Source organism: Cyprinus carpio, chromosome B24 (genome assembly GCF_018340385.1).
Source record: "Cyprinus carpio isolate SPL01 chromosome B24, ASM1834038v1, whole genome shotgun sequence".
NCBI lineage: Eukaryota > Metazoa > Chordata > Actinopteri > Cypriniformes > Cyprinidae > Cyprinus > Cyprinus carpio.
The window spans coordinates 23186290-23211513 of NC_056620.1; the positions used below are offsets into that span (position 1 = coordinate 23186290).

At 38.8% G+C, this 25224-nt stretch overlaps 1 protein-coding gene across 1 annotated transcript in view; it reads right to left on the reverse strand.

Moving 5' to 3' along the window:
* Positions 1–25224, reverse strand: part of LOC109050376 — a 69528-nt gene that overhangs the window by 36598 nt on the left and 7706 nt on the right. Inside the window, 48 exon segments of the mRNA XM_042752234.1 lie at positions 5021–5217; positions 5304–5422; positions 5518–5644; positions 5766–6155; positions 6228–6318; positions 6404–6549; positions 6631–6807; positions 6885–7127; positions 7238–7493; positions 7580–7716; positions 7867–7990; positions 8199–8404; positions 8541–8620; positions 8717–9026; positions 9112–9282; positions 10364–10513; positions 10623–10741; positions 10834–10972; positions 11100–11203; positions 11307–11405; positions 12835–12898; positions 12976–13070; positions 13073–13272; positions 13374–13401; positions 13534–13690; positions 13770–13913; positions 15775–15980; positions 16662–16672; positions 19506–19522; positions 19910–20044; positions 20192–20287; positions 20380–20484; positions 20577–20873; positions 20971–21174; positions 21261–21569; positions 21693–21817; positions 21922–22087; positions 22177–22360; positions 22441–22637; positions 22726–22844; positions 22941–23067; positions 23182–23571; positions 23655–23745; positions 23926–24071; positions 24153–24329; positions 24411–24653; positions 24737–24992; positions 25075–25211. Coding sequence (XP_042608168.1) covers positions 5021–5217; positions 5304–5422; positions 5518–5644; positions 5766–6155; positions 6228–6318; positions 6404–6549; positions 6631–6807; positions 6885–7127; positions 7238–7493; positions 7580–7716; positions 7867–7990; positions 8199–8404; positions 8541–8620; positions 8717–9026; positions 9112–9282; positions 10364–10513; positions 10623–10741; positions 10834–10972; positions 11100–11203; positions 11307–11405; positions 12835–12898; positions 12976–13070; positions 13073–13272; positions 13374–13401; positions 13534–13690; positions 13770–13913; positions 15775–15980; positions 16662–16672; positions 19506–19522; positions 19910–20044; positions 20192–20287; positions 20380–20484; positions 20577–20873; positions 20971–21174; positions 21261–21569; positions 21693–21817; positions 21922–22087; positions 22177–22360; positions 22441–22637; positions 22726–22844; positions 22941–23067; positions 23182–23571; positions 23655–23745; positions 23926–24071; positions 24153–24329; positions 24411–24653; positions 24737–24992; positions 25075–25211 — 7811 coding nt within the window.

A 25224-nucleotide genomic window follows, 5' to 3' on the forward strand; every position in this document is an offset into this window, starting at 1 on the left:
AGGAAAAAGACAAAGATGTAAGGCTAATTTATCTTATTAGAAAATAGTTATACATTTGCCGTATTTCCTTGCAAAAAGGAGTTGCTATTAGCTCTGCTTAACAAGGCTTTTGTGTAAACAACATATCATCTTCTGTTGGAAAGTTATTGAAACATTTAACACAGTCAAATGGTTGCTTTAAAGTTTAGCTTGCTGTAAAATATACTTTCAGTTATAGCATGCATAACATCTGTCAAATCTTTTAACAGTTGTATACTGATTCAAACTCACCTTAGAGCCAGTGTCACGGCTCTTGGCTCTCAGCTTGTTGACCTGAGACTCAGCAATATCAGCCCTCTCCTCTGCCTCATCCAGCTCATGCTGAATCTTACGGAACTTGGTCAGATTAGAATTGGCCTGTTCCTCCTGAAAAACACATGGAAGTATATTTAAGCAATCCCTTACCAAGCAATTAAGCCAGTTTTATTTTCACTTTATTACAATCCAAATGGATTCAACCCCAAAACAGAAAATCATGGCAATCATGCTCATGCTGTATGCAAGCCTCTGATGTAAAAGCTGAAGGTAAATGTGGCTTAGAAAGAAAACTTCGTAAGATGTTCATTTTCACATGATGGTTTATTTTGAGTCTTCAAATTAGGATATATTTTGTGTAACCAAAGTTAAAAAAAATTATCCTGACATGCCTATGCCAAATTTTCTTTAGGTTTCAAAGAATGCATACATTTTTACTGAAATTGGTTTAAACATACCGCCTCCTCAGCAGCTCTCTTGTAGGACTTGACCTTCAGCTGGAGTTTGTCCACCAGATCCTGAAGACGTGCCAGATTCTTACGGTCCTCCTCAGTCTGCATTTATAGTCAGAAGACATAAATTGACTTCATCACAATTTGTGATGTTTTAGAAAATCTTTACATGGATAAAAATACATTATTTCAGAGAAAGTGACCTGGTAGGTGAGTTCCTTGATGCGTCTCTCATATTTACGGATTCCTTTCACAGACTCGCTCGCCTTTCTCTGTTCCAGCTCCACCTCATTTTCCAGCTCTCTCACCTAATAAAACCAAAAATTTTAAATCAGCAACTCTGAAGCTCTAAATCCAAATATAAAAAAATATCAATATTGATCTTTACAAAATGTATGAATAGAAAATCTACCATTAAGAACTGAGTTTGATAAACTAACCCTGGCTTCCAGTTTCTGGACCTGCTTCTTGCCTCCCTTCATGGCGATCTGCTCAGCTTCATCCAGACGGTGCTGCAGGTCCTTGATGGTCTGCTCCATGTTCTTCTTCATGCGCTCCAGATGAGCGCTGGTGTCCTGCTCCTTCTTCAGCTCCTCTGCCATCATGGCAGCATCAGTGATAGCCTTCTTGGCTTTTTCCTCAGCATTCCTGCACTCCCGCACTGCCTCCTCAACCTCAGTCTGAAGCTGAGTATTATCTCCCTCCAGCTTCTTCTTTTGGTTCAGCAGACTGGTGTTCTAAACATAAACCATATTGACATTCATATAGTCTCTGGATGATATTCTCTAAGAGAGGGTTTAAAGGTTTGGTTAGCATGAAGATGTGGCCAGATACCTGAGAATGCAGGAGCTGGACTCTCTCACTGACGTCCAGCAGTTCCTGCTCAGCCAGTTTCCTTCCTCTCTCAGTCTGTTCCACCAGGGATCTCAGCTCATCCAGTTCAGCCTGCAGCAGATTGTTGCGTCTGTCCACGATGGCGATGTTCTCTTTGAGATCATCATTACCACGCAGAGCATCATCCAGCTGCAGTTGGGTATCCTGTAAAGGACAAATTTTACATATAAATAGACTGCAGAACTTTATAAGTTTTCATTTTGCTTCACAAATTGTTGGTAGGGCATACCTTGAGATGTCCATGCAGACCCTTGAGTTGCTTCTGGGCTTCTGATGCCTGTCTGTTAGCCTGGCTGAGCTGAATCTCCATCTCATTGAGGTCTCCCTCCATCTTCTTCTTCAGTCTGAGAGCTTCATTCCTGCTGCGAGTCTCTGACTCAAGTGAGCTCTGAAGAGTATCAACCATTCTCTGCTGGTTCCTCTTGGCCTGCTCCATCTCTTCATCTTTCTCAGCCAGCTTACGTTCAATGTCTGCTTTGACCTGATTGAACTCCAGTTGAGCTCTCAAGATCTTTCCTTCCTCATGCTCAAGAGAGCCCTAACAATTCAGTTAACATAGTTATTAAAAAAGCATGTTCACACACACACACATATATATATACATACATGTTTATATATATATATACATGAAGAGTTACATATACTTTGCAAAAACAGATAAACACCACTTTCAAAAAAATTAGCTGATTGCCGTGCATTATTCTCCACATATAGCGCGATCTGAACCCTAAACATGTTTTGTCAAAAAAGCTGATTTTGTCCACTTTCAAGGCATTGTGAGTTCACATTTTACTGCAGAAGCCAACAAGCGCCCTTGCTGTTGTGAACAGAAGCCAATAAGTCCATTTTAGCGAATCACTTCGAAAAGACGTGCTACTGTAGCTGAGAGGAGTTTCGTCAAAGCTGACTAAAAATGATTGAGGATGGATAATTTTGACAAACTTGATGAACCTGTGATATCTTCTTCAAGGAAAATAAAAGTTGAAATGTTTTTATGGAACCTTGCAAAAGCAGCACGTTACAATGGTGAGGGAAAAGCTCTGTGTATTGCGTGTAATCACATCTATACAGTTTATGTTCACAACAACAACAACGTTTGTCAGGCATCTACATTGTCATCTGAGTAGATTACAAAGATTAAACAAGCTTTCCCAAAAAAAACTAAAACATTAAACTTCTATTTACCATAAACAAACAAAAAATCAACTTTAATATTTAAAATCACCTGTTGTAAAACACACTTTTAATATGTAAAAAAAAGTACTTTCAATGAACTTAAATTTTGTAAATGACCTGTATTTGTTTAAGTTATTATTACTTAATCAAAATAACCCAACTGCAGTTTGATATTACTTGGAATGCGAAATAAAAAAACGTGATTTCTGAGAGAAAATATATTAAAAATGTACATACTTCAGCTTCCTCCAGAGCTGCTTGAATTTCAGCTTTCTCCTGCTCCAGTTGTTTGCGAACTTTCTCTAGTTCATGAATATTCTTTCCACTCTCACCAATTTGTTCAGTGAGATCAGCAATCTCCTCTGTTTATTAAGAAATGTAATATAGGTTAATGCATAAAATATCAAAATAAATATTTACATTTTGTGATATTTATGTGAATGCTTAGATGACTGAATAAATCAAGGGCACCTTGGAGTAGAGCCCAGCACGGGCCTCTGATATAGGCCCTAGCCCGGCCCTTGTCCGACAGCTCATCAGAATTCTTGGCCCGAGTCTGACCCGAGCCCGTCTAACCCACCCCCCACTACTGTTTCAGCTAAAATATTTCAGTTTGGTATGTAATGTCAAAGTGATTATATTTCATTTCGGTTTTTTTTTATTTAGTTAATTAAGAAAAATGTTTGGAGCATTTATTTGTTCGTTAAATGCAAGTTTTTGTTTTTAAAAGTAAAGACCTAGCGTCCAGCAGCAGACACTGAGTTGATCATAGCCTATGTGTGATCAATTTAGCCTTCTCAAATCATCACGACTTGCCTAGAATCAAATATATAGATATAAAACAGTTCAAGCATATCACAATGTTAGTATAAATGTTTAACCTATATAAATGATGGGCTGAAACTCAGCGAATACTTGCCTCACAGACTTGCTAAATATACCTATAGAAAGCTTTAAATTACTACTTTAAAACTACATAATTCAAATCAAAAACAAAAACTTTTTTTTTTTTTTACAGATTTTCTAAAATCCATAAATATGCATTTCTCTCTAAGAAGCGTCCAGTGAGGAGATGGCAGGTCAGGATCATTATTTTCATCTTTGCGACATGAACTCAGAAAACACTTATTTATTAATAAATCATTCAAATATCTCCTTAATATTTCCCCCTGACACATTCATGGTAATTACTTTTGCTGGGGCCTTGCGGCACGCTTTAGCCTGTTGCATGTGTTTTTTTGCTGTCATGTGCAAGGATATGTTTGCAGATTCTGCACTGCACATGACCAATCGACTCACTGTTCGCCGTGGTAATCAAATCAAAACTTTTCCAAAATGAAGCTTTTCCCGAAGCATTGGGAACTTTTAGTAACTCCCCACGCTCCAACTTCTCCCTGATGCTCTGGATGGTCAACTGTCACCTGTATGTTAATGCGTGGGTATATGCGTTAATTATTGCATAGGCGATGAATAATATTTGTAATATAATCAATATAACAATATTTTTATACAGTAGCCTATGTGTGCTCTGCGTGTATATGGGTACAATAAAAGGAGAGAAGCTTAATGAGCCCGAGTCCGACCCGAGCCCGATCTGTAAAAAAAAAAAAATTGCCCGAGCCCGGCCCGAATGGACTCAGCATGTCGGGCCCCATCGGGACCCAACGGCCTTGCAGACCTCTACCTTGGAGGTTCTTGTTTTCTCTCTTCATGGTCTCCAAATGATCCAGAGACTCCTCATAAGAGTTCTTCAGTTTGAAGAGTTCAGTGCTCAGAGATCTGGCCTCCTTCTGGGAGCTTTCCAGCTCACTCTGAGACTCCTCATATTTCTGCTTCCATTCAGCCAGGACCTGTTCGATAGTTTATTTGATTAGTTACCATGGGAGGATGATGGACACTGAAAGATTGTTTATCCATACAGTAAGGGTGTTTAATTCACCTTGTCAAAGTTTCTTTGCTTCTTGTCCAAAGCAGCAGCAGCAGCATTGGATCTCTCCACATCCACCATGAGATCTTCAATCTCATTCTGCAGCCTGTGCTTGGTCTTCTCCAATGAGGAGCATTTAGCATTTACAGCTTCCACAGCTTCTTCTGCTTCTTGCAGACGCTGAGCCAGCTTCTTCCTAAAAATATTTCAGGGAATCATTACTTTACCTTGAGTTTTTATGTTTACATAATTTTTGTAGGTGTTTTCTGTTTCGTACTTAGCATCCTCCAGCTCCTCAGTCCTCTGGATGGCATCAGTTTCATACTTGGTTCTCCACTGAGCCACCTCAGAGTTTGCCTTGGACAGACTCCGCTGCAGCTCAGCTTTGGCTTCTTGCTCCTCCTCGTACTGTTCCCTCAGAAGATCAGCATCATGACGAGCAGATTGAACTGCATGGGCCAGGGCATTCTTAGCCTATGAGGATTGAAAATATCCTGTCAACTGTGCATAAAAATGCAATGGACAGTTAGTAATACATATTTTTTTAAATACATATATACCTTGACTTCCTCCTCTAGTTGTCTCTTGAGGTCCTCGATCTGCTGGGTGTAGGACTGCTTGCCTCTTGTTAGCTGAGAGACCAAGGAATCCTTCTCTTCCAGCTGTCTAGAAAGTTCCCCTAGATAGAAGTATAACCATTACATTACAGAAAGTAGTATGTGATCTTGAGAATTTGTCCAAAAATTCATGATGAAGTAAAATGTTATAACACACCATTCTCAGTTTGTAGCTTAGCTTTTTGCATGGTAAAGTCATTGATGCTGCGTTGTCCTTCTTCATATTTTGTTCTGTACTCTGACATCTGGTCTTCAAGGGTCCTGCACATTTTTTCCAAGTTTGCCTGCATATATATATACATGTAATTAATCAAATTAACTTAAAACTTAAAGCATCATTTTTGGGGACACCTGAAGTGATGAAAAGCTATTAAAATTTCTAACATGGAGACAAGAATTTATCACCTTGGCCTTCACAATCTGCTCCATGTTGGAGACCACATCATCCAGTTCCAGTCTGAGTTCACTCTTCTCTTTCTCCAGCTTCTGCTTCACTCTCTGAAGGTTGTCAATCTGCTCTCCCAGATCAGCTACACTGTCGGCATGTTTCTTCCTCAGTGTAGCAGCGGTGGCCTCATGTTGCAGAGTGGCCTCTTCAAGATCTCTGCGCAGCTTCTGGAACTCAGCTTCACGTTTCTTGTTCATCTCAATCTGAGCAGCAGTGGCTCCACCAGCCTCCTCCAATCTCTCACTGATCTCCTCCAGTTCTCTGGACAGATCAGCTCTCTGTTTCTCAACTTTGGCACGAGCAGCTCTCTCAGCCTCCAGCTCTTCCTCAAGCTCTTCAATACGAGCCTAGAAATGTGAGGAAAAGTTAGTAATCCTAACTGTTCAACTGTCCCTCTTTTTAAGAATCATTAAGTTTACCTGCAGCTCTTTCAGTTTCTTCTGGAGTTGGGCAGCCATTGCCTGCTCATCTTCAATCTTGCTACTGAGCTGGCTGATCTCAAAATCCTTCCTGTGTTGCAGAAAATATTAACTGCATTAATATCAGAATGTGATAAGTATTGTTGAAAAGTTATTTAATCTTCTGGAAAACATACTTTTTAAGCCTCTCTTCCAGTTGTTGTTTGTCATTTTCCAGGTCCATCACGCTCTCTTGGGTCAACTTTAAGTCTCCCTCAAGCTTCCTCTTTGCCCTCTCCAGATCCATACGAAGTTTCTTTTCCTGTTCCAGGGAACCCTCAAGCTGGAAGGGCAATAAGAAAGTATTTTATTTAGCAAATATTTCTTGGTTCATTTACATCAGAAATGTCAACAAACTACTCACATCATCCACTTGTTGCTCCAGCTTGGCTTTGGCTTTGGTGAGTGTGTTGACTTTGTCTTCCTCGCTCTGGAGGTCATCCAGTGTTTGCTGATGGGCCTCCTGCAGAGCTTTCTTCTCCTTGGTCAGCTTAGCAATGATTTCATCCAAAGCTGCCATCTCTTCTGTCAGGTTTTTAACCTGTTGAATTTTGTAATTGTATTAAGGACCTATTAACTATTCTTGCATCATTAACACGATCAGAGTTGAAAACAGACCTTGTTTTCAGTGGCATGTTTCTCTTTCTCTACTTTGGCCAGAGTGAGCTCAAGATCATCAATGTCCTTCTTGAGCTCTGAACATTCATCCTCCAGCTTTCGTTTCTTGGCAGTCAGCTCAGCATTCATTTCCTCTTCATCCTCCAGCCTCTCGGTCATTTCTTTGACTTTAGCCTCAAGCTGGATCTTGTTCTTGATCAGACCCTCACACCTCTCCTCAGCATCGCAAAGATTATCTTGCTCCTGTTTATTTAGAGATTAAAAAAAAATAAAAAATTATCTGCATATCTTTAAAAACCATTAGTCATTAATATTAACACAATTACAAACTCATCAAAAGCTTGTAAACTCACAGCTTGAACTTGAAGTTGAAGGTCGTTCTTCTCTTGGAGAAGAGAAACCATCTTTTCTTCAAGCTCTTTTCTACGGGCTTCAGATTTGGCGTAAGCCTCCTTCAACTTCAGGAATTCTTCCTTCATGTTGGCCATTTCTTTCTCCGCTTCAGCAGATCTCAGCAGCGGTTTAATCTTGAAGTAGAGCTTCATCCAGGGCCAATTCTTGACACCCATGAAGGCACGTACGTTCCACTGAATAACAAGCAAGGCGTCTCTGCAATGTGACACAAACATTATCATATATTTCACATTAAGTGTACAAGTGGCTTTCTTCTGGAAATTAATAGCCTGAAGCTGTACCTGCGCTCAACAATCTTCTGGAACTCAATTCTTGAGAGAAGACCACGAGCTCTAGCCTGAATATTTGTGATGATGAGAGCAAGACGGTCATCTCGCATCTCTTCAAGAGCACCTAGCAGACCAGCCTTGAAGAACACCTTTGGGAATAAAAAGGGTGTCAATTTATTTAGCCTTAGACTATTAAAGTAATCATTCTGTGCATGGCATTGTCAAATTGCTTCATTATCCTATGTGATTTTGTAATTTACGTTTTCACATAAACCGAATAAGACATTTTATTAGGGTACCTTAGTATGTCCAAACTTGTACTGGTTATGGTCAATATCCAAAGATCCCAATAACTTCTCAGCTCCTTTCCTGCTGTCTATGAATTGACCCTCAGGGATGGCAGCAGGGTTCAGGATACGATATCTGTTATTGTATAATAGTTGGATAATATTTTGTATTTTTGGTAAACTGAATGAGAAACAATATTAAATGAGGAATTAGGAAAAAATATTCACTAATGATTGTGTAGAAATGTGTCCATCCGGGTTGCATAATTTGCAACTGTATTGTAAGTCAGTAAATTTTTGACCCAGGTGCAACTTAGATGTCTTGTATTCATAAGTGAATGTACCTCTGCTTGAAATCTCCATACAGGATCCTGTTGGGGAAGCCCTTTCTGCAGATTCTGATGCCCTCCAGCACACCGTTACAGCGCAGCTGGTGCATGACAAGAGGATTCTCCATCGCCCCAGGAGTCTTAGTCTCATTGGGGATGATGCAGCGCACAAAGTGAGGGTGAGTTGATCTCAAGTTGGTCATCAGCTTGTTCAGGTTCTCCTGTGGATAGATGTTATCCATCATTCATCCCACATATATTTAGGTTGTTGTGCATGTTTTAAGATATTAAGAAACCAAGTCATGCTAAAAGATTGGTTTCATTATGACTCCGTATAAAAGGCACTCTATATGTTACCCTGTGGAGGGCAGACACCGTCTGGAAAGAAGAGCCCTTTTTCTTCTTCTCCTTTCCTTTGCCACCCCCACCCTCCGTGGCTGTTTAAAGAAACATTTTTTTTTTCTTAAAATTAACCTCACATTAAATCCTTATTTGTCTTGACTTTTTCTCCCTTTGGAATCAACAAAACACACCTGAGTCAGCACCAGCATAATTAGCAAACAGGTGAGCCAACAGTTTCATGGTGGATTTCTGATAGAGGCCTACAACCGTCTCATTAAGAGGGTCCTTGTTCTTCACCAGCCAGTTATTGATGTTGTAGTCAACAGTGCCAGCGTAGTGAACCAGGGAGAAATGGGCCTCTGGTTTACCCTTGACAATCCTGGGCTTCTGGAAGTTGTTTGATTTCCCCAAATGGTTGTCATAAAGCTTAGCTTTGAATGTTGCATCACTGGCTTTGGGGAACATGCACTCCTCTTCAAGGATGGACATGATGCCCATAGGCTAAAATGAACAGAATGAAATAATGAAATTATCTGAACAGCTTTATTGGTCCAACACCTGAGATCTCTCAAATATAAAAACTCACCTTTTCAATGAGATCAATGCAAGCCTGCAAATCCATGCCAAAGTCAATGAACTCCCACTCAATGCCCTCCTTCTTGTATTCCTCTTGCTCCAGCACAAACATGTGATGGTTGAAGAACTGCTGCAACTTCTCATTAGTGAAGTTGATGCACAGCTGCTCAAAGGTGTTGAACTAGAACAAATTAGCAGTGTTTCAAAATGGGTAGAAAACATATAATCACAGAGTGACACATTGTTATTTTTTAATATTGAGAAGTCACAATTTATGCAAGTTTATCTGATTAATTTGGATTTAATTGTGCATGAGTGGCATGCAAATCACCATATACTCTGCGTGTATTCACTGGCGCGCTCGAAAAGTTTGATGAGATTTGCGAGAACCATTCCTATCGTGAAGCTGATGGTAAAATCTATTTGAATTCTATTAAGAAACTGCCATTTAAAAATGCTATGGAGAAATCTTTTTTTTAAGATACTCATGACCACCTAGAATTTGTCATGTTTTATTGTAGGCATATTTATTGTGGTTTTATAAACTATAGCCTATAAGTGCCTAAATAAAGTCATTTTTAAAGTTTATTTTATTAAACTAGACTGCTGTAATTTCTTGTATGTGGGTATGAGCCAATCGCTGTTAACTTGCTTACAATTTGTGCAGAATGCTGCTGCTAGATTATTGATGGGTGTTCATAAACACCATCATATAAAGCCTATTTAGCTGCTTTACATTGGCTTCCAATTCATTACAGGGTCGATTTTAAATGACTTATCTTAGTATATAAGGTTTTACTCAATTTGGCACCCTCTTATTTAACTGATCTTTTACATGTACACAAACCCCAAAGAAATCTAAGGTCATCCATCCAGATGATCTTAGACATCCCTAGGACAAGATTAAAATTGAGTGGTGACCGGGCATTTTCAGTGATGGCCCAAAAGTGTCGGAATAGTTCTCCTTAATTGTGCTCTATGAATAAAACAGACAAAAAACGAACAAACAAATAATATAAAATACATTATATGTCTTATATAAACAAGTGTACTATAACTTTATAGCAGTTATGTTATCAACCAACTTTGCATGTGTGGATGATAGCAAAACAGACCATTGTACAAAAACATATAAGCAAACAACCAAGTAAAAAAAAAACCTAGGGAGCATGACTGTCCCACCCCCCAGTGTTCAAACCCAAACTATGCCATTGGTCTAGTTCCAGAAGAGTGACTAATAGGAAACAAAATCAAATACTTACATCAAAGATCTCAAATCCAGCAATGTCCAGCACACCAATGAAGTACTGACGAGGCTGTTTGGTGTCCAGGGATTGGTTGATTCTCACAACCATCCAGAGGAACATCTTCTCGTACACTGACTTTGACAGAGCACCAACGGCATAGTACACCTTTTTGTGAGATAAATAGTTAATTAAGGATCTCGATTTAAGTCTCACTGCATAGACATTGGGTTGTTTTGTAAACAGTATGTTAATGAAATCACAAAGTAGTCTCCACCTGCTGGACATTCTGTCCCTTGGTGACCCACTCATTTCCTACTTTGACTCTTGGGTGACACAGAGCCTTGATGAGATCAGCAGAGTTCAGGCCCATCAGATAAGCTGATTTATCAGCATCTGTGAATAATAAAAAAGGTTGACGTTAATGAATCTTCTATCATCCATTATCCAACCAATGCATCATGTTAGCATTTTCTCCTAATACTGACCCTCAGTCCCATCAGCCTCTGCCTGTTCCTCTCGTTGCTTCTGCTTGAACTTCATGTTGCCGTAGTGCATAACGGCACCAATCAGCTTGTAGATGCTGTTCTTCTCTTCTTGGGTGAAGCCCAACACATCAAACGCTTCCTATAGCAGATTTATCATAGTAAGATTGAAGCCTTATATTCTAGTTTGTATTGTCAGTAAAATTTATCTTAAAAAGATAATGTCAAGATTCATTAAATTAAATTCATCGCTATTTCAGATAACGCACATCTGTAGCCATCAGCTCTTCAGCATCATCAATAGAAGCCACTTGTGTCTCTCCTTGAGAGATGAAGGCGTAATCATAAGGGTTTGCTGTGATCAGCAGCATCTCTGAGAGAAAAGACACAAAAGACATCATTTTTTAGTACATTTTTGTTGTAAATCTTTAGTGAACAAAATTATAGCTGTTTGGTTTTAACACAGTTTTGCCCACCTAATAGTTCTGGTTTCTTCTGAGACAGGATCTGGTAGAAGATGTGGTAGTCTCTCTCAGCCTTGAGCTGGAAAGTCACACGAGACTTCTCCAGAAGATCTGTTCACAGAATTTAGAATTCACAAAATAAGCATTTTATCTAAATGGGGACATTCCAATGTCTAATGCAGGTCATCTTACATGTCAGTTTATTGTGATGAACATGAAGCAGATCAACAACTGATGTAGCCAATACAGTGTGGTTAGAATGCCCCCAAAATTCAAGATATTGGGGCAAAATCGCCCTTGTATAAGTTTTTGTCTCATATTTATTTCATATGATACAGTAAAGCAATATCACATGAGCGGTGAGTGAAATATCACAAGAGTGCTGTTTTTCCCAAATAGCACAAGTTCAAATGCAATATTCATTTTATACAACAGTTCAATAAATGTGTTTTTTTATTTTAGACAGAATATTGTCTGTTTTTGTTCAATTTTACGAATGACAATATTACCTATAAAGCCCCAGAAGAACTGTTGTGTATCTCCGGGAAACACACAGTGGTGTGTCGTTTCTTAATGAATCAGCTTTTTGAACAAATCGAGTGAACCAATGATTCAGTGGCCCATTCATAAAGAGAGCCATTTACTTCTGAATGAATAGCCATTTGAACGAATCGAATGAATGAATGACTCAAAGACTCATTGAGCCATTTACTGCTAATAATAATTTAATATTTCCTTAAAAGGTTTAATATCCGTAAAAGGTTCTTCACAGCGATGCTATAGAAGAACCATTTACCATTTCTTTAAAGAACCATCTCTTTCTTACCTTTTTATAATCTGAAGAACCTTCTTTCGTCACAAAGAACCTTTTGTGAATCAGAAAGATTCTTCAGATGTTTAAGGTTCTTTATGGAACCATTTAGACAAAAAGGTTCTTCTATGGCATCGGGAAGCACCTTTAATTTTAAGAGTGTAGTTAACCTAAAAATTTAAATTCTGTGATTATTTCCGTCAAATCATTTCAAACCTTTATGACTTTTTTTTTTGCAGAACATAAAAGAAAAATAATTTTGAAGAATGCTGTTAACCAAACTGTTTTGGTTTCCATTGACTTCCATTATATGAGCAAAAAAAAACAAACAAAAAAAAAAACTCAATTTATCTTCTTTTATAGTCCACAGGTAATTTCACAGCCAAATTTGATGTGTGTTTAATTTGCCATTAATTAGCTTAATTAATCTCAGATCTTTTTAGCTTTATGTTTTTGTAACTTTTATAATAATAATTATTATTAATATTATTAATCATCTTTCAACTAACTCTAACAGAAAACGTTCTGCATTTGTAGAATTAATAAAACAACAACAACTTTATTTATATATTTAGTCAAATAAAGACATTCCCAGATGCCCTATATAGTTCATTTCTGGCCACAAATTTGTCCCTAGAATGTGATTTGTCCCTAAAGTGGGTACACACACATATCACAGAGTAGAAGTCATAAAAGACAAACCAGTAAATAATCAAATATATTTCTTACAAGTCTCAATATCAGCAGATGCTAGCTTGCCACTGGCAGCAAAGTGGATCCGGATAAACTTGCCCTGTTCAAAAGGGATATTGTCTTTAAATACAGTGGAAAAATGAAAGTGATTTGTAACTTAAAATGTTGTCCACTCACAAAGCGAGATGAGTTGTCGTTTCTGATGGTTTTGGCATTGCCAAAGGCCTCAAGAGCAGGATTACACTGGATGATTTGATCCTCCAGAGTTCCCTAGAAAACACAACATTTGAAATATTTGTGTATGATGAATGGCCATCATGCAAAATTGCAGTACAATAACTTCATTTTGAATTCAGATTTCCACAATTTACCTTCTTTTCAGTGGTTTCCTTCTTGGAAGGACTAGCAGCAATGCTGGCGAAGTACTGAATGACTCTCTTGGTGTTCACAGTTTTTCCAGCACCGGATTCTCCACTGTCAACATAAACCAGTCTTAGAACTCTATTAAGAATTCATTCATAAAAATATAACACATAAACTCAAAAAAATCATATAATTAAAACACAAAGCCTTACGTGATAAGAATGGACTGGTTTTCTCTGTCTGTAAAAGCAAAAATTATAATTATAAGTGTTATATGCATGAACATTTAATTGATTTTCACTAGCTACTGACAAAGCGTGTGCTGGTTTTGGTTGTATATAAAATGTTTAAAGAACTGTCACGTAGACGCACCTGACAGCATGTATTGGTAGGCGTTGTCAGAGATGGAGAAGATGTGAGGAGGAGCTTCACTCCTCTTCTTTCCTCTGTAAGCAAGGACAACTTCCTGGTTGTACACCGGCAGCCACTTGTAGGGGTTGACAGTGACACAGAAGAGCCCAGAGTAGGTCTATAAGAGATTGACAGCAGGTTTAGATCTGCTCATATGTGATAAAGTGAACGTCTGAGTGTTTTAAGACTTCACTCACGTAGATCATCCAGGCTGCGTAACGCTCTTTGAGGTTAAACAGCACAGCGGGCTCGTGCAGGAAGGTGAACATCGCCATGTCCTCAATTTTATCAAACTTTGGCGGGTTCTGAGGGTGAATATCAGCCTCCTTCACAGTTACTGTCTGTGGATAACATGAGTTTTTTGACAGTCAAACTAGTGTCCTGGTGTCTGTACATTTCCATCAGGATTGCTTTCATTTATGTTTTATTTTTTTCACAGTATTTTATAAATCATCTATTGTTATAAGTTATTCTATTTATTATTATTCCAACTGTAATTATCCTACTACTTGTTCTGAACTATATTAACCCTTATATATACAGTGCCCTACATATGTATTGGGACAGTAAAGACAAAATTACTCTGTTTGCTTTGAAGTCAAGAAATCTATAAATAAGATTAAAAGATGAATATGAGACAAAACTACAGAATGTAACATTTTATTATTGGGTGATTCAACACGATGTTTTACCAACTAAGAAGATCAGCACTTTTAGAGTTTCATCTCCCTATCTGATGTGAGCATAAGTATTGGAACAGCTGCCTCACAGGTCTTTCTAAGTGTTCAGCTGTGTCCTGTTGCATTAATTCTTCAAATATTAAAAGCAGGGAATGTGCCGTATCAGCTACATTCATTGCTTTTGCATTCTGAGTCCTGCATTTGATGGTGACACACACAAACCAGGATGAAGACGAGGGAGCTGACTTTGAGAGAAAAGCAAGCAGTTTGGATGCTAAAAGAAAAGAGGAAGTCAATTAAAAAACAAAGGGCATGGACACATCAAGAGTTTGGAAACCACCAGTAACATAAGCAACCAACAACGACTTGATCAGCTGAGAAAAACAACAGCAGTTGATGACAGACAAATCATAAAAGCTGTGAAAATGAACCCCAAAATACGTCTCTGTAAAATCACCAACAACCTCCAGAAGGCTGTGGTGATGCTCTGACGATCTACTGTCCGCAGGCTAGATGCAAACCTCTGACCAGCAAAAAAGCACAAAGGTAAGCCAGTAGAGTTTGGGAACTGAGTTTATGGACCAATGAGACAAAGATTAACCTTTATCTAAGTGATGGGAAAGCAAAAGTATAGATCCTAAGCGTACAGCCTCATCTGTAAAGCTTGGTGAAGGTAGTGTCATGGCATGGCCATGCATGGCTATCTCTGGAACAGGTCCTCTCAATTTTAATGATGACTTAATGTATGATGACAGTAGCAGAATTAATTTGGAAGGGTACAAAACCATGTTGGCTGTCAATATTCAAGAAAATGCCACAGAAAGCACTTCATATTGCCTCAGGACATTGACCCAAAACACACTGCCAATTAAGTCAAGGAGTTTATCAGGGCCAAGAAATAGAAAGTCTTAGATTGCCCAAGTGAATCTCCAGATTTAAATCTTATTGAACATGAATTCACCAGCTGAAGAGGAGACTAAAGACAGAAACTCCCCAAAACAAGCAACGGTTGGAATCGACTGCATTAAAGGCTGGGAAGAGCATTTCAGAGGATGAGACCAAGAGTCTGGTGACGTCTATGGGTCGCAGACTCACTGCTCTGATTGCATGCAAGGGATCTGCAACTAAATAATAGCTTTTAATCTTGCACATCTGCCTTAGGTTCATCTGTCCTAATACTGTACTTATTCTCACATCAGACAATGGGATGAACTATAAAAGAGCTGTCTTTTTTATTTGGTAAAACATGTTTTTGTTGAAACAGCTAATAATAAAATGTGACATTCTGTAGTTTTGTCTCATATTCATCTTTCAATAATATCCACAAATATATATACATATATATATACATACATAAAAAATACACATATACACATGCACATACATACATATACATATACACATATACATATATATATATATATATATATATATATATATATATATGTATAAAAACTTACAACATTAATTAAAATCCATTTGATTAGTCACAATATGACTGCTGAAGCTTATTAAAACTTACCGCTCCCTTCGAAGTCTCACAGGTGACTTTATCACCATCTCGACTGACAATAGATGCTTTAACATACTCCTCTATAGGATCAGGAACGAAACATTCTTTCTTCATGTCAAAGGGGCGAGTTTGGGCCTCCAGACGCTCCATGTCCGACTTCCTGAGGAATGGAGCAGCAGCTCCAAACTCCGACATCTGTGAATCCCCCATCTTTCACCGATCTGTTGGATTACAAGTCAACTTTATTTGACATGATCACAATTTTATAAAGTGACATGACCAGCTTTCAAATTATGTAAATGATTTCAAATTATCAAGTAAATAAACATTATCTTGTTAAGTAGGACTAAAAACTACTTACTTCCACTGTTATCTTCTTCAGAGACAGATGGTTCAAAGCTCTAGTTCCACACAAAAGAAAGAAAATGTCAGCATTGTCTGATTTCTGCTACTGACCACCAAATACTCCAACCCAAATGACTACAAATAAGAAACAATAGTACTAGACAATGCAATTCCTCCTTTCTGTTGTAAAGTCAGTAATACTATGACCATTGACTACAACTTTAAAGTTAATTTCTTGGAGGAATCAGTCTTCTCAACTTACCGCACAAAAAGAACGATAACGATGACACAATTGAAAACGTGTCATGTCTCCTTTTATAATGCAATTGTTCCTCTAAATATGGTTGTTGGCATCACACAAAGTGACCTGCTCGCTCAGTTTGGTTAGGAAGGATGGGTTGGGTATTCTGGGGAAAAGTGGGGGGTGGTTTAATGCGGTATTGAATGACATTCATGTCAGGCTCAGGGTTAATAACAGTTATTGAGTTTCATAAAGTGGATGTTAGAAACATAATTGTTTCATCATATAAACCTGAAATTATTTTACTCACCCTCTGTGTACCTGTTAAACAGAAATACATTAAAGAATGTATTAAGATTAAGAAAATTACTCTCAACTCTACTGAAACAAATAAAGCTAAAAACGAAACATGAATGTACTGTTTCAAGCAGTGAACACTATAACTTTAGAGTTTAAGTATAACTTGTTGCAAATGATTCTGTAAAACAGTTTACTTTAATATACCTAATTGGTAAAACCCAATAAATAGTTTATGAAATGTGCATGTGCATAACATACAGTGGAAGTGTATTCTGTGTAATGTTTCGATACCTTTATTAAATTACAAAAAAATAAGCAGATGGCCAGTAACAATTTTGTATAAAATGTATTTAAAATATTTATAGGGAAATCCAAAAGGTGTCTGTCTCCAAATGGCATGTTTTTTATTTAATTTCTGTCTTCTTTCGAGAGATTAGATTAATTCTATAGGCACCGACTATTCCTCTGGTTTCCACTAGAGGCCTCATCTGTTTAACAGTTATTGGATGGGCCTGGTCAAGGTCAGTGTCTAGCTGGTGTGAATATTTCAGTTTGCTCTGCAAGTGATGGAGCATTTGTCTTCTTCACTGTACACTTGAGCATACAGATATTTCTGTGACATTCCTGTTGAGTGCCTCTCCTTGATTGAGAGGCACAGCTTGCATGATCTACCCGACTGCATCCATTGACAGACAGCAAGTGACCTTTCTGTAGCGATTCTGTTCATAAGGCATTCGCTGCTTTTTTATATACACTCCTCAATCAATTTCATTTCAGGTACAAATATGTATTCAAGTTTGGGATCTGTAATATTATCTTATACAACTGAAAACTTGATACAGATAAGCAGGATCAAATTGCAGAGCAGCTTTCCTTTCTTTTTTTTTTTAGACTGACAGGCAAACACTATTGTAACCTTAAGACCAGCAAGCGAAGTCGGGGTCAAGACACTCAGACTAACAAGGAGAAACAAGAAATGTGCGATGAGTGTTAACAGCACACCACCTCACACCTGCTGCCATAATGTCTTAAGAGTATGAAGGGTGTTAATTATGAAACCCACTGAAGGCAAGATCTCCCTGTGAGATTCTTTAAGGATTTACAAATGCTCACACTTGAGTGTAATTATTACGCTTAAGAAATGGAGAGGCTATAAAAAAAGTACCGTTTTTGGAGGTTACTCAAAAATGTTTGGAAATTCAAATCGGAGATACCCAGGAGAAGTCATTAAGAAAGTATATGAAGTCATTTGGTTTATGTTCATGAACTGGGTTTTACCTTCGGACAATTAATTAAACCTGTTGATGCCAGTCAAACAAAGATATACCTTTACCTCGGCTTCTGTCACGCAGTAAAAGAAAACGGTGTGAAATTCTTCCTGAGTGCTTCTGGCCAATCGAGGACAGCTCGGCCCACATGTTGAGATCTGGGGTGAAGCAGGTGCTGTCTTTGTAAAGGGCTCCATGCACATAAATAAGAGCATCTAGTTATAGATGTTGGCACACTTGTTGGCTGCATTGACTTTACTGATGTCCAACACAGGGGAGAACAATGTGCTGCTGGTCACAAGGTGTCTGATATTTTATACCGATTGAAGAGCTTTAACATGTGAGGGTTTATTTTTCCTTTCTCTTTTTTTGGTGATAAAATACAGTTCAAATTATGGCACAAAAATATATACCAGTTGTTCACATATTCACCATTTGTCCTCGAATCCAATAAAAGGGCAAATTTGAAGACATTGCCTTATTAATTATGTAAAGATAACCAGCTTCACCATGTTTCCACCATTACAATAAAAACTGTCAATAAGCAATTCACCCGTTGAAGCCTTAAAATAGCACACATCCTATATGGTTTCATTTCAAGGCGCAGAATAGTTGGTTTCCTCCCCTTCACTTCTCCATTCTCAGCTGTTCAGGGTTGACTCCACCTTTAGCCATCTGCCTATCATTGACCTGCTCATCACCTTGAATTACTTATACAATTCCCAGTGCGCGCACACACACACACACACAATTATTCTGCCCTAAATTATCTAGATAAGGATTAATTTGGTAATTAAAAGTGAGCCATGGGGTTTTTCTTTTTCAGATGCAAGGCCACAAGGAACCTCAGAGCTCTTCTGATTAAGGTAAGAAATCAGCTGCAAATCAACTAAAGCATTTGTATTCGTGTTCACACGTTTTGTTAAAACTTCATGCATTTTCATCAGTAAGCTGCTTTAAACTAGAGTCATTACTGTCCTTTAGAGCTTCTAAACACACACATACTGTGAGCAAGGAATCTAAGCTGAGACATTCCAGATGAGGAACGTTGTGTTCTTCCAATCGAAAAGTAAACATTTCCTTTTATTTTTTTTTGTAATCTTTAGTTTATCTTTTATTCAATGCTTTCTATTCAATCAATGAGCTATAAATTAACAATACATCCTCTTGTGACATACTTGTATATGATCAGGTTTAATTATTTAAAAAGTTCAGTTAAAAGCACTACAATTCTGAAGATTAATTTAAGGCATGTTTTCTGTTTTATAATAATGTAAAGCTTCGAGTTTTGCATGAGCTTTTTAATATGCTTTATTTTTTATTCCGTGTGCTTGATTTTCAACCATTTTTTTTCCCCCAAAAGATAAGTCTTAATAAGATTTGAATATATGGTTCCTCTAAAGTGGTATGATTTCACCCAATGTATTGAAGGCAAATGCAATGGCATCATGTTAAAAAAACAACAACAACAAAACAATAGCAGAGAAGCAGGGACTTAACTTGCACATTCATTTTATTCTACAGAACTACAGATAATGAAACCACACTGAACAAGCCTTTCAGAAAGATCGATGCGAGAGCTTCACTCTTCATCGTGCCCTTTCTGTGAGAGGAAGAGACATGAATGAGGATATTTGGTTGAAAGTATTTTGTTGCTTTCTGTTTTCAACTGCAAAAAAAAAGTTATTTTGCATTTATTGTTTATTAGACTGTTTAGTTAAGCATCAGCTATAAAAATCTAATTCTGTTTCTGCAACAGAATCTCTTTAACTTTGGCGAGGCAAGTGTTAAGAGAGTTATCTTTGCAAAAAAAAAAAAACATACATGGTATCATTAAATAATAATGTTGGCTTTGAGTAGTAAAACCCTTCAAATTGATTTCAACTATTTATTCAGGCAGACTGTTTTTCTGATTGATCACTATAATTTCAGAATAAAAGTTATCCAAATTTTAATTGAGCTTGCTGAGGATGACTGTATACTGTGTTACCTTAGATCCAGTGTCACGGCTCTTGGCTCTCAGCTTGTTGACCTGAGATTCAGCAATATCAGCCCTCTCCTCTGCCTCATCCAGCTCATGCTGAATCTTACGGAACTTGCCCAGGTTAGCATTCGCCTGTTCCTCCTAAACGAAAATATATTGTGGTTGATAAGAGTTTTGGAATGTTTTGAAGTCCCAAAATCATATGAACCAACATTTTTTATGAACCAGTTTATATTAAGGTGTTCCAAATTTTAAGATTTGAAAAAAAAAAGATAATTATAAGCATACCGCCTCTTCAGCAGCTCTCTTGTAGGACTTGACCTTCAGCTGGAGTTTGTCCACCAGATCCTGAAGACGTGCCAGATTCTTACGGTCCTCCTCAGTCTGCAAAAATAGTACACAGTGACTTCACTGTGTGAAAATGATATTTATGGTATGAATACAAAGACATTTATTTATATGTGAGAGAATGTCACCTGGTAGGTGAGCTCCTTGATGCGTCTCTCATATTTACGCACTCCTTTCACAGACTCGCTCGCCTTTCTCTGTTCCAGCTCCACCTCATTCTCCAGCTCTCTCACCTAAGAGATGTGCAAGATGGTTAGCTTATCAAATAAAATAAGTATTTTAATAACGAGAAAAAAATATGTTTCCAAAAACATCAGCAGCTTACCCTGGCTTCCAGTTTCTGGACCTGCTTCTTGCCTCCCTTCATGGCGATCTGCTCAGCTTCATCCAGACGGTGCTGCAGGTCCTTGATGGTCTGCTCCATGTTCTTCTTCATGCGCTCCAGATGAGCGCTGGTGTCCTGCTCCTTCTTCAGCTCCTCTGCCATCATGGCAGCATCAGTGATGGCCTTCTTGGCTTTTTCCTCAGCGTTCCTGCACTCCTGCACTGCCTCCTCAACCTCAGTCTGGAGCTGAGTATTATCTCCCTCCAGCTTCTTCTTTTGGTTCAGCAGACTGGTGTTCTAAACATAAACCATATTGACATTCATATAGTCTCTGGATGATATTCTCTAAGAGAGGGTTTAAAGGTTTGGTTAGCGTGAAGATGTGGCCAGATACCTGAGAATGCAGGAGCTGGACTCTCTCACTGACGTCCAGCAGTTCCTGCTCAGCCAGTTTCCTTCCTCTCTCAGTCTGTTCCACCAGGGATCTCAGCTCATCCAGTTCAGCCTGCAGCAGATTGTTGCGTCTGTCCACGATGGCGATGTTCTCTTTGAGATCATCATTACCACGCAGAGCGTCATCCAGCTGCAGTTGGGTATCCTGTAACGGACAAATTATTCATATGAAGAGGTTGCAGAATGTTTTAAGATTTCACTTTTGCTTTACAAATGGTTGGTAAAACATACCTTGAGATGTCCATGCAGACCCTTGAGTTGCTTCTGGGCTTCTGATGCCTGTCTGTTAGCCTGGCTGAGCTGAATCTCCATCTCATTGAGGTCTCCCTCCATCTTCTTCTTCAGTCTGAGAGCTTCATTCCTGCTGCGAGTCTCTGATTCAAGTGAGCTCTGAAGAGTATCAACCATTCTCTGCTGGTTCCTCTTGGCCTGCTCCATCTCTTCATCTTTCTCAGTCAGCTTACGTTCAATGTCTGCTTTGACCTGATTGAACTCCAGTTGGGCCCTCAGGATCTTACCTTCCTCATGCTCAAGAGAACCCTGTCAGTTGATGAGAAATGTTTAATCAAGAAGACTTCTCTTTAACCATGTATGGTTACTATTACATCTTAAATATCCAGTATTTAATGGCAACGGAAATTGTACATTATGCAATCAATATACCTCAGCTTCCTCCAGAGCTGCTTGAATTTCAGCTTTCTCCTGCTCCAGCTGCTTACGAATTTTCTCTAGTTCATGTATGTTCTTTCCACTCTCACCAATTTGTTCAGTGAGATCAGCAATCTCCTCTGTTTAATAGGCAAGGTAATAATTGTTAATACACAAAAAGTCTAGATAAATATTCCATTTATGTGACACGTGAAAGCTTAGATGAATAATAAATCTTTTTCACCTTGGAGGTTCTTGTTTTCTCTCTTTATGGTCTCCAGATGATCCAAAGACTCCTCATAAGAGTTCTTCAGTTTGAAGAGTTCAGTGCTCAGAGATCTGGCCTCCTTCTGGGAGCTTTCCAGCTCACTCTGAGACTCCTCATATTTCTGCTTCCATTCAGCCAGGACCTGTTCGATAGATTATTTGATTAGTTACCATGGGAGGATGATGGACACTGAAAGATTGTTTATCCATACAGTAAGGGTGTTTAATTCACCTTGTCAAAGTTTCTTTGCTTCTTGTCCAGAGCAGCAGCAGCAGCATTGGATCTCTCCACATCCACCATGAGATCTTCAATCTCATTCTGCAGCCTGTGTTTGGTCTTCTCCAGTGAGGAGCATTTAGCATTGACAGCTTCCACAGCTTCTTCTGCATCTTGCAGACGCTGAGCCAGCTTCTTCCTAAAATATTACAGTGAATCATTACTTTACAGTGATTTTTTATGTTTACATAATTTTTGTAGGTGTTCTCTGTTTCGTACTTAGCATCCTCCAGCTCCTCAGTCCTCTGGATGGCATCAGTTTCATACTTGGTTCTCCACTGAGCCACCTCAGAGTTTGCCTTGGACAGACTCCGCTGCAGCTCAGCTTTGGCTTCCTGCTCCTCCTCGTACTGCTCCCTCAGAAGATCAGCATCATGACGAGCAGATTGAACTGCATGGGCCAGGGCATTCTTAGCCTATGAGGATTGAAAATATTCTGTCAACTGTGCATAAAAATGCGATGGACAGTTAATAATAAATATTAAAAAATAAAATAAAATATACCTTAATTTCCTCCTCTAGTTGTCTCTTGAGGTCCTCAATCTGCTGGGTGTAGGACTGCTTGCCTCTTGTTAGCTGAGAGACCAAGGAATCCTTCTCTTCCAGCTGTCTAGAAAGCTCCCCTAGATAGAAGTATAACCATTACATTACAGAAAGTGTGTGTGATTTTGGGCATTTATCTAACAATACATGATAAAATAATATCTAAGAGTACACACCATTCTCAGTTTGTAGCTTAGCTTTTTGCATGGTAAAGTCATTGATGCTGCGTTGTCCTTCTTCATATTTTGTTCTGTATTCTGACATCTGGTCTTCAAGGGTCCTGCACATTTTCTCCAGGTTTGCCTGCATAGATTGATTGTAATGAATCAAACTGAAGTGACGAAGTGGATGAATAAAAAGTTTACTGCAAAAAGTTAAGGAACACCTTAAGTTAACATGGAGACAAGAATTTATCACCTTGGCCTTTACAAGCTGCTCCATGTTGGAGACCACATCGTCCAGTTCCAGTCTGAGTTCACTCTTCTCTTTCTCCAGCTTCTGCTTCACTCTCTGAAGGTTGTCAATCTGCTCTCCCAGATCAGCTACACTGTCGGCATGTTTCTTCCTCAGTGTAGCAGCGGTGGCCTCATGTTGCAGAGTGGACTCTTCAAGGTCTCTGCGCAGCTTCTGGAACTCAGCTTCACGTTTCTTGTTCATCTCAATCTGAGCAGCAGTGGCTCCACCGGCCTCCTCCAATCTCTCACTGATCTCCTCCAGTTCTCTGGACAGATCAGCTCTCTGTTTCTCAACTTTGGCACGAGCAGCTCTCTCAGCCTCCAGCTCTTCCTCAAGCTCTTCAATACGAGCCTGGAAATGTGAGGAAAACCAACCTTACAGCTAGCATTCCTAACGGTCCGACTATCCAACTTTTTAAGACTCAGCAATTTTACCTGCAACTCCTTCAGTTTCTTCTGGAGTTGGGCGGCCATTGCCTGCTCATCTTCAATCTTGCTACTGAGCTGGCTGATCTCAAAATCTTTCCTGTGTTTCAGAATGTTTTATGTTTTAACGCCATATCAGCAACAACGGCTATATTCATGGCAACATTAACAATATCATTTCAATACATCATTTACAATAATATAGAATTTTCTCGAGAAACAATCACTATAATAAAAGACATACAAGTAACAACAATAGTACTGATAAAGTAAAACACACTTTTTAAGCCTCTCTTCCAGTTGTTGTTTGTCATTTTCCAGGTCCATCAAACTCTCTTGGGTCAACTTTAAGTCTCCCTCAAGCTTCCTCTTTGCCCTCTCCAGATCCATACGAAGTTTCTTTTCCTGTTCCAGCGAACCCTCAAGCTGGAAGGGCAATAACAAAGTATTTTATTTAGCAAATATTTCAGGGTTCATTTACTTCAGAAATGTCAACAAACTACTCACATCGTCCACTTGTTGCTCCAGCTTGGCTTTGGCTTTGGTGAGTGTGTTGACTTTGTCTTCCTCACTCTGGAGGTCATCCAGTGTTTGCTGATGGGCCTCCTGCAGAGCTTTCTTCTCCTTGGTCAGCTTAGCAATGATTTCATCCAAAGCTGCCATCTCTTCTGTCAGGTTTTTAACCTGTTGAATTGTATCAGTGTATTAAGGAACTCTTAATGCACCTTTGTTGCATCTCTAACATGTTCAGAGTTGAAAACAGACCTTGTTCTCAGTGGCATGCTTCTCTTTCTCTACTTTGGCCAGAGTGAGCTCAAGATCATCAATGTCCTTCTTGAGCTCAGAACATTCATCCTCCAGCTTTCGTTTCTTGGCAGTCAGCTCAGCATTCATTTCCTCTTCATCCTCCAGCCTCTCGGTCAGCTCTTTGGCTTTGGCCTCAAGCTGGATCTTGTTCTTGATCAGACCCTCACATCTCTCCTCAGCATCACAAAGATTATCTTGCTCCTGTTTATAGATAATGTCTTTGTATGATTAAATAAAATTTAGAGTTGCATTTCATTCATGAATATATAAAATCACAAACATACAGCTTGGACTTGTAGTTGTAGGTCGTTTTTCTCTTGGAGAAGGGAAACCATCTTTTCTTCAAGCTCCTTTCTACGGGCTTCAGATTTGGCGTAAGCCTCCTTCAACTTCAGGAATTCTTCCTTCATGTTGGCCATTTCTTTCTCCGCTTCAGCAGATCTCAGCAGAGGTTTGATCTTGAAGTAGAGCTTCATCCAGGGCCAATTCTTGACACCCATGAAGGCACGTACGTTCCACTGAATAACAAGCAAGGCATCTCTGCAATGTAATGGTACACGTTAATATTTTAAAACCAATTAATATTGTTCATCTCAAATTTATTGAGAGTGTGATTTCTAACCTGCGCTCAACAATCTTCTGGAACTCAATTCTTGAGAGAATACCGCGAGCTCTTGCTTGAATCCCAGTAATGATGAGAGCAAGACGGTCATCTCTCATTTCTTCAAGGGTACCCAGCAGACCAGCCTTGAAGAACACTCAAAGAAATATG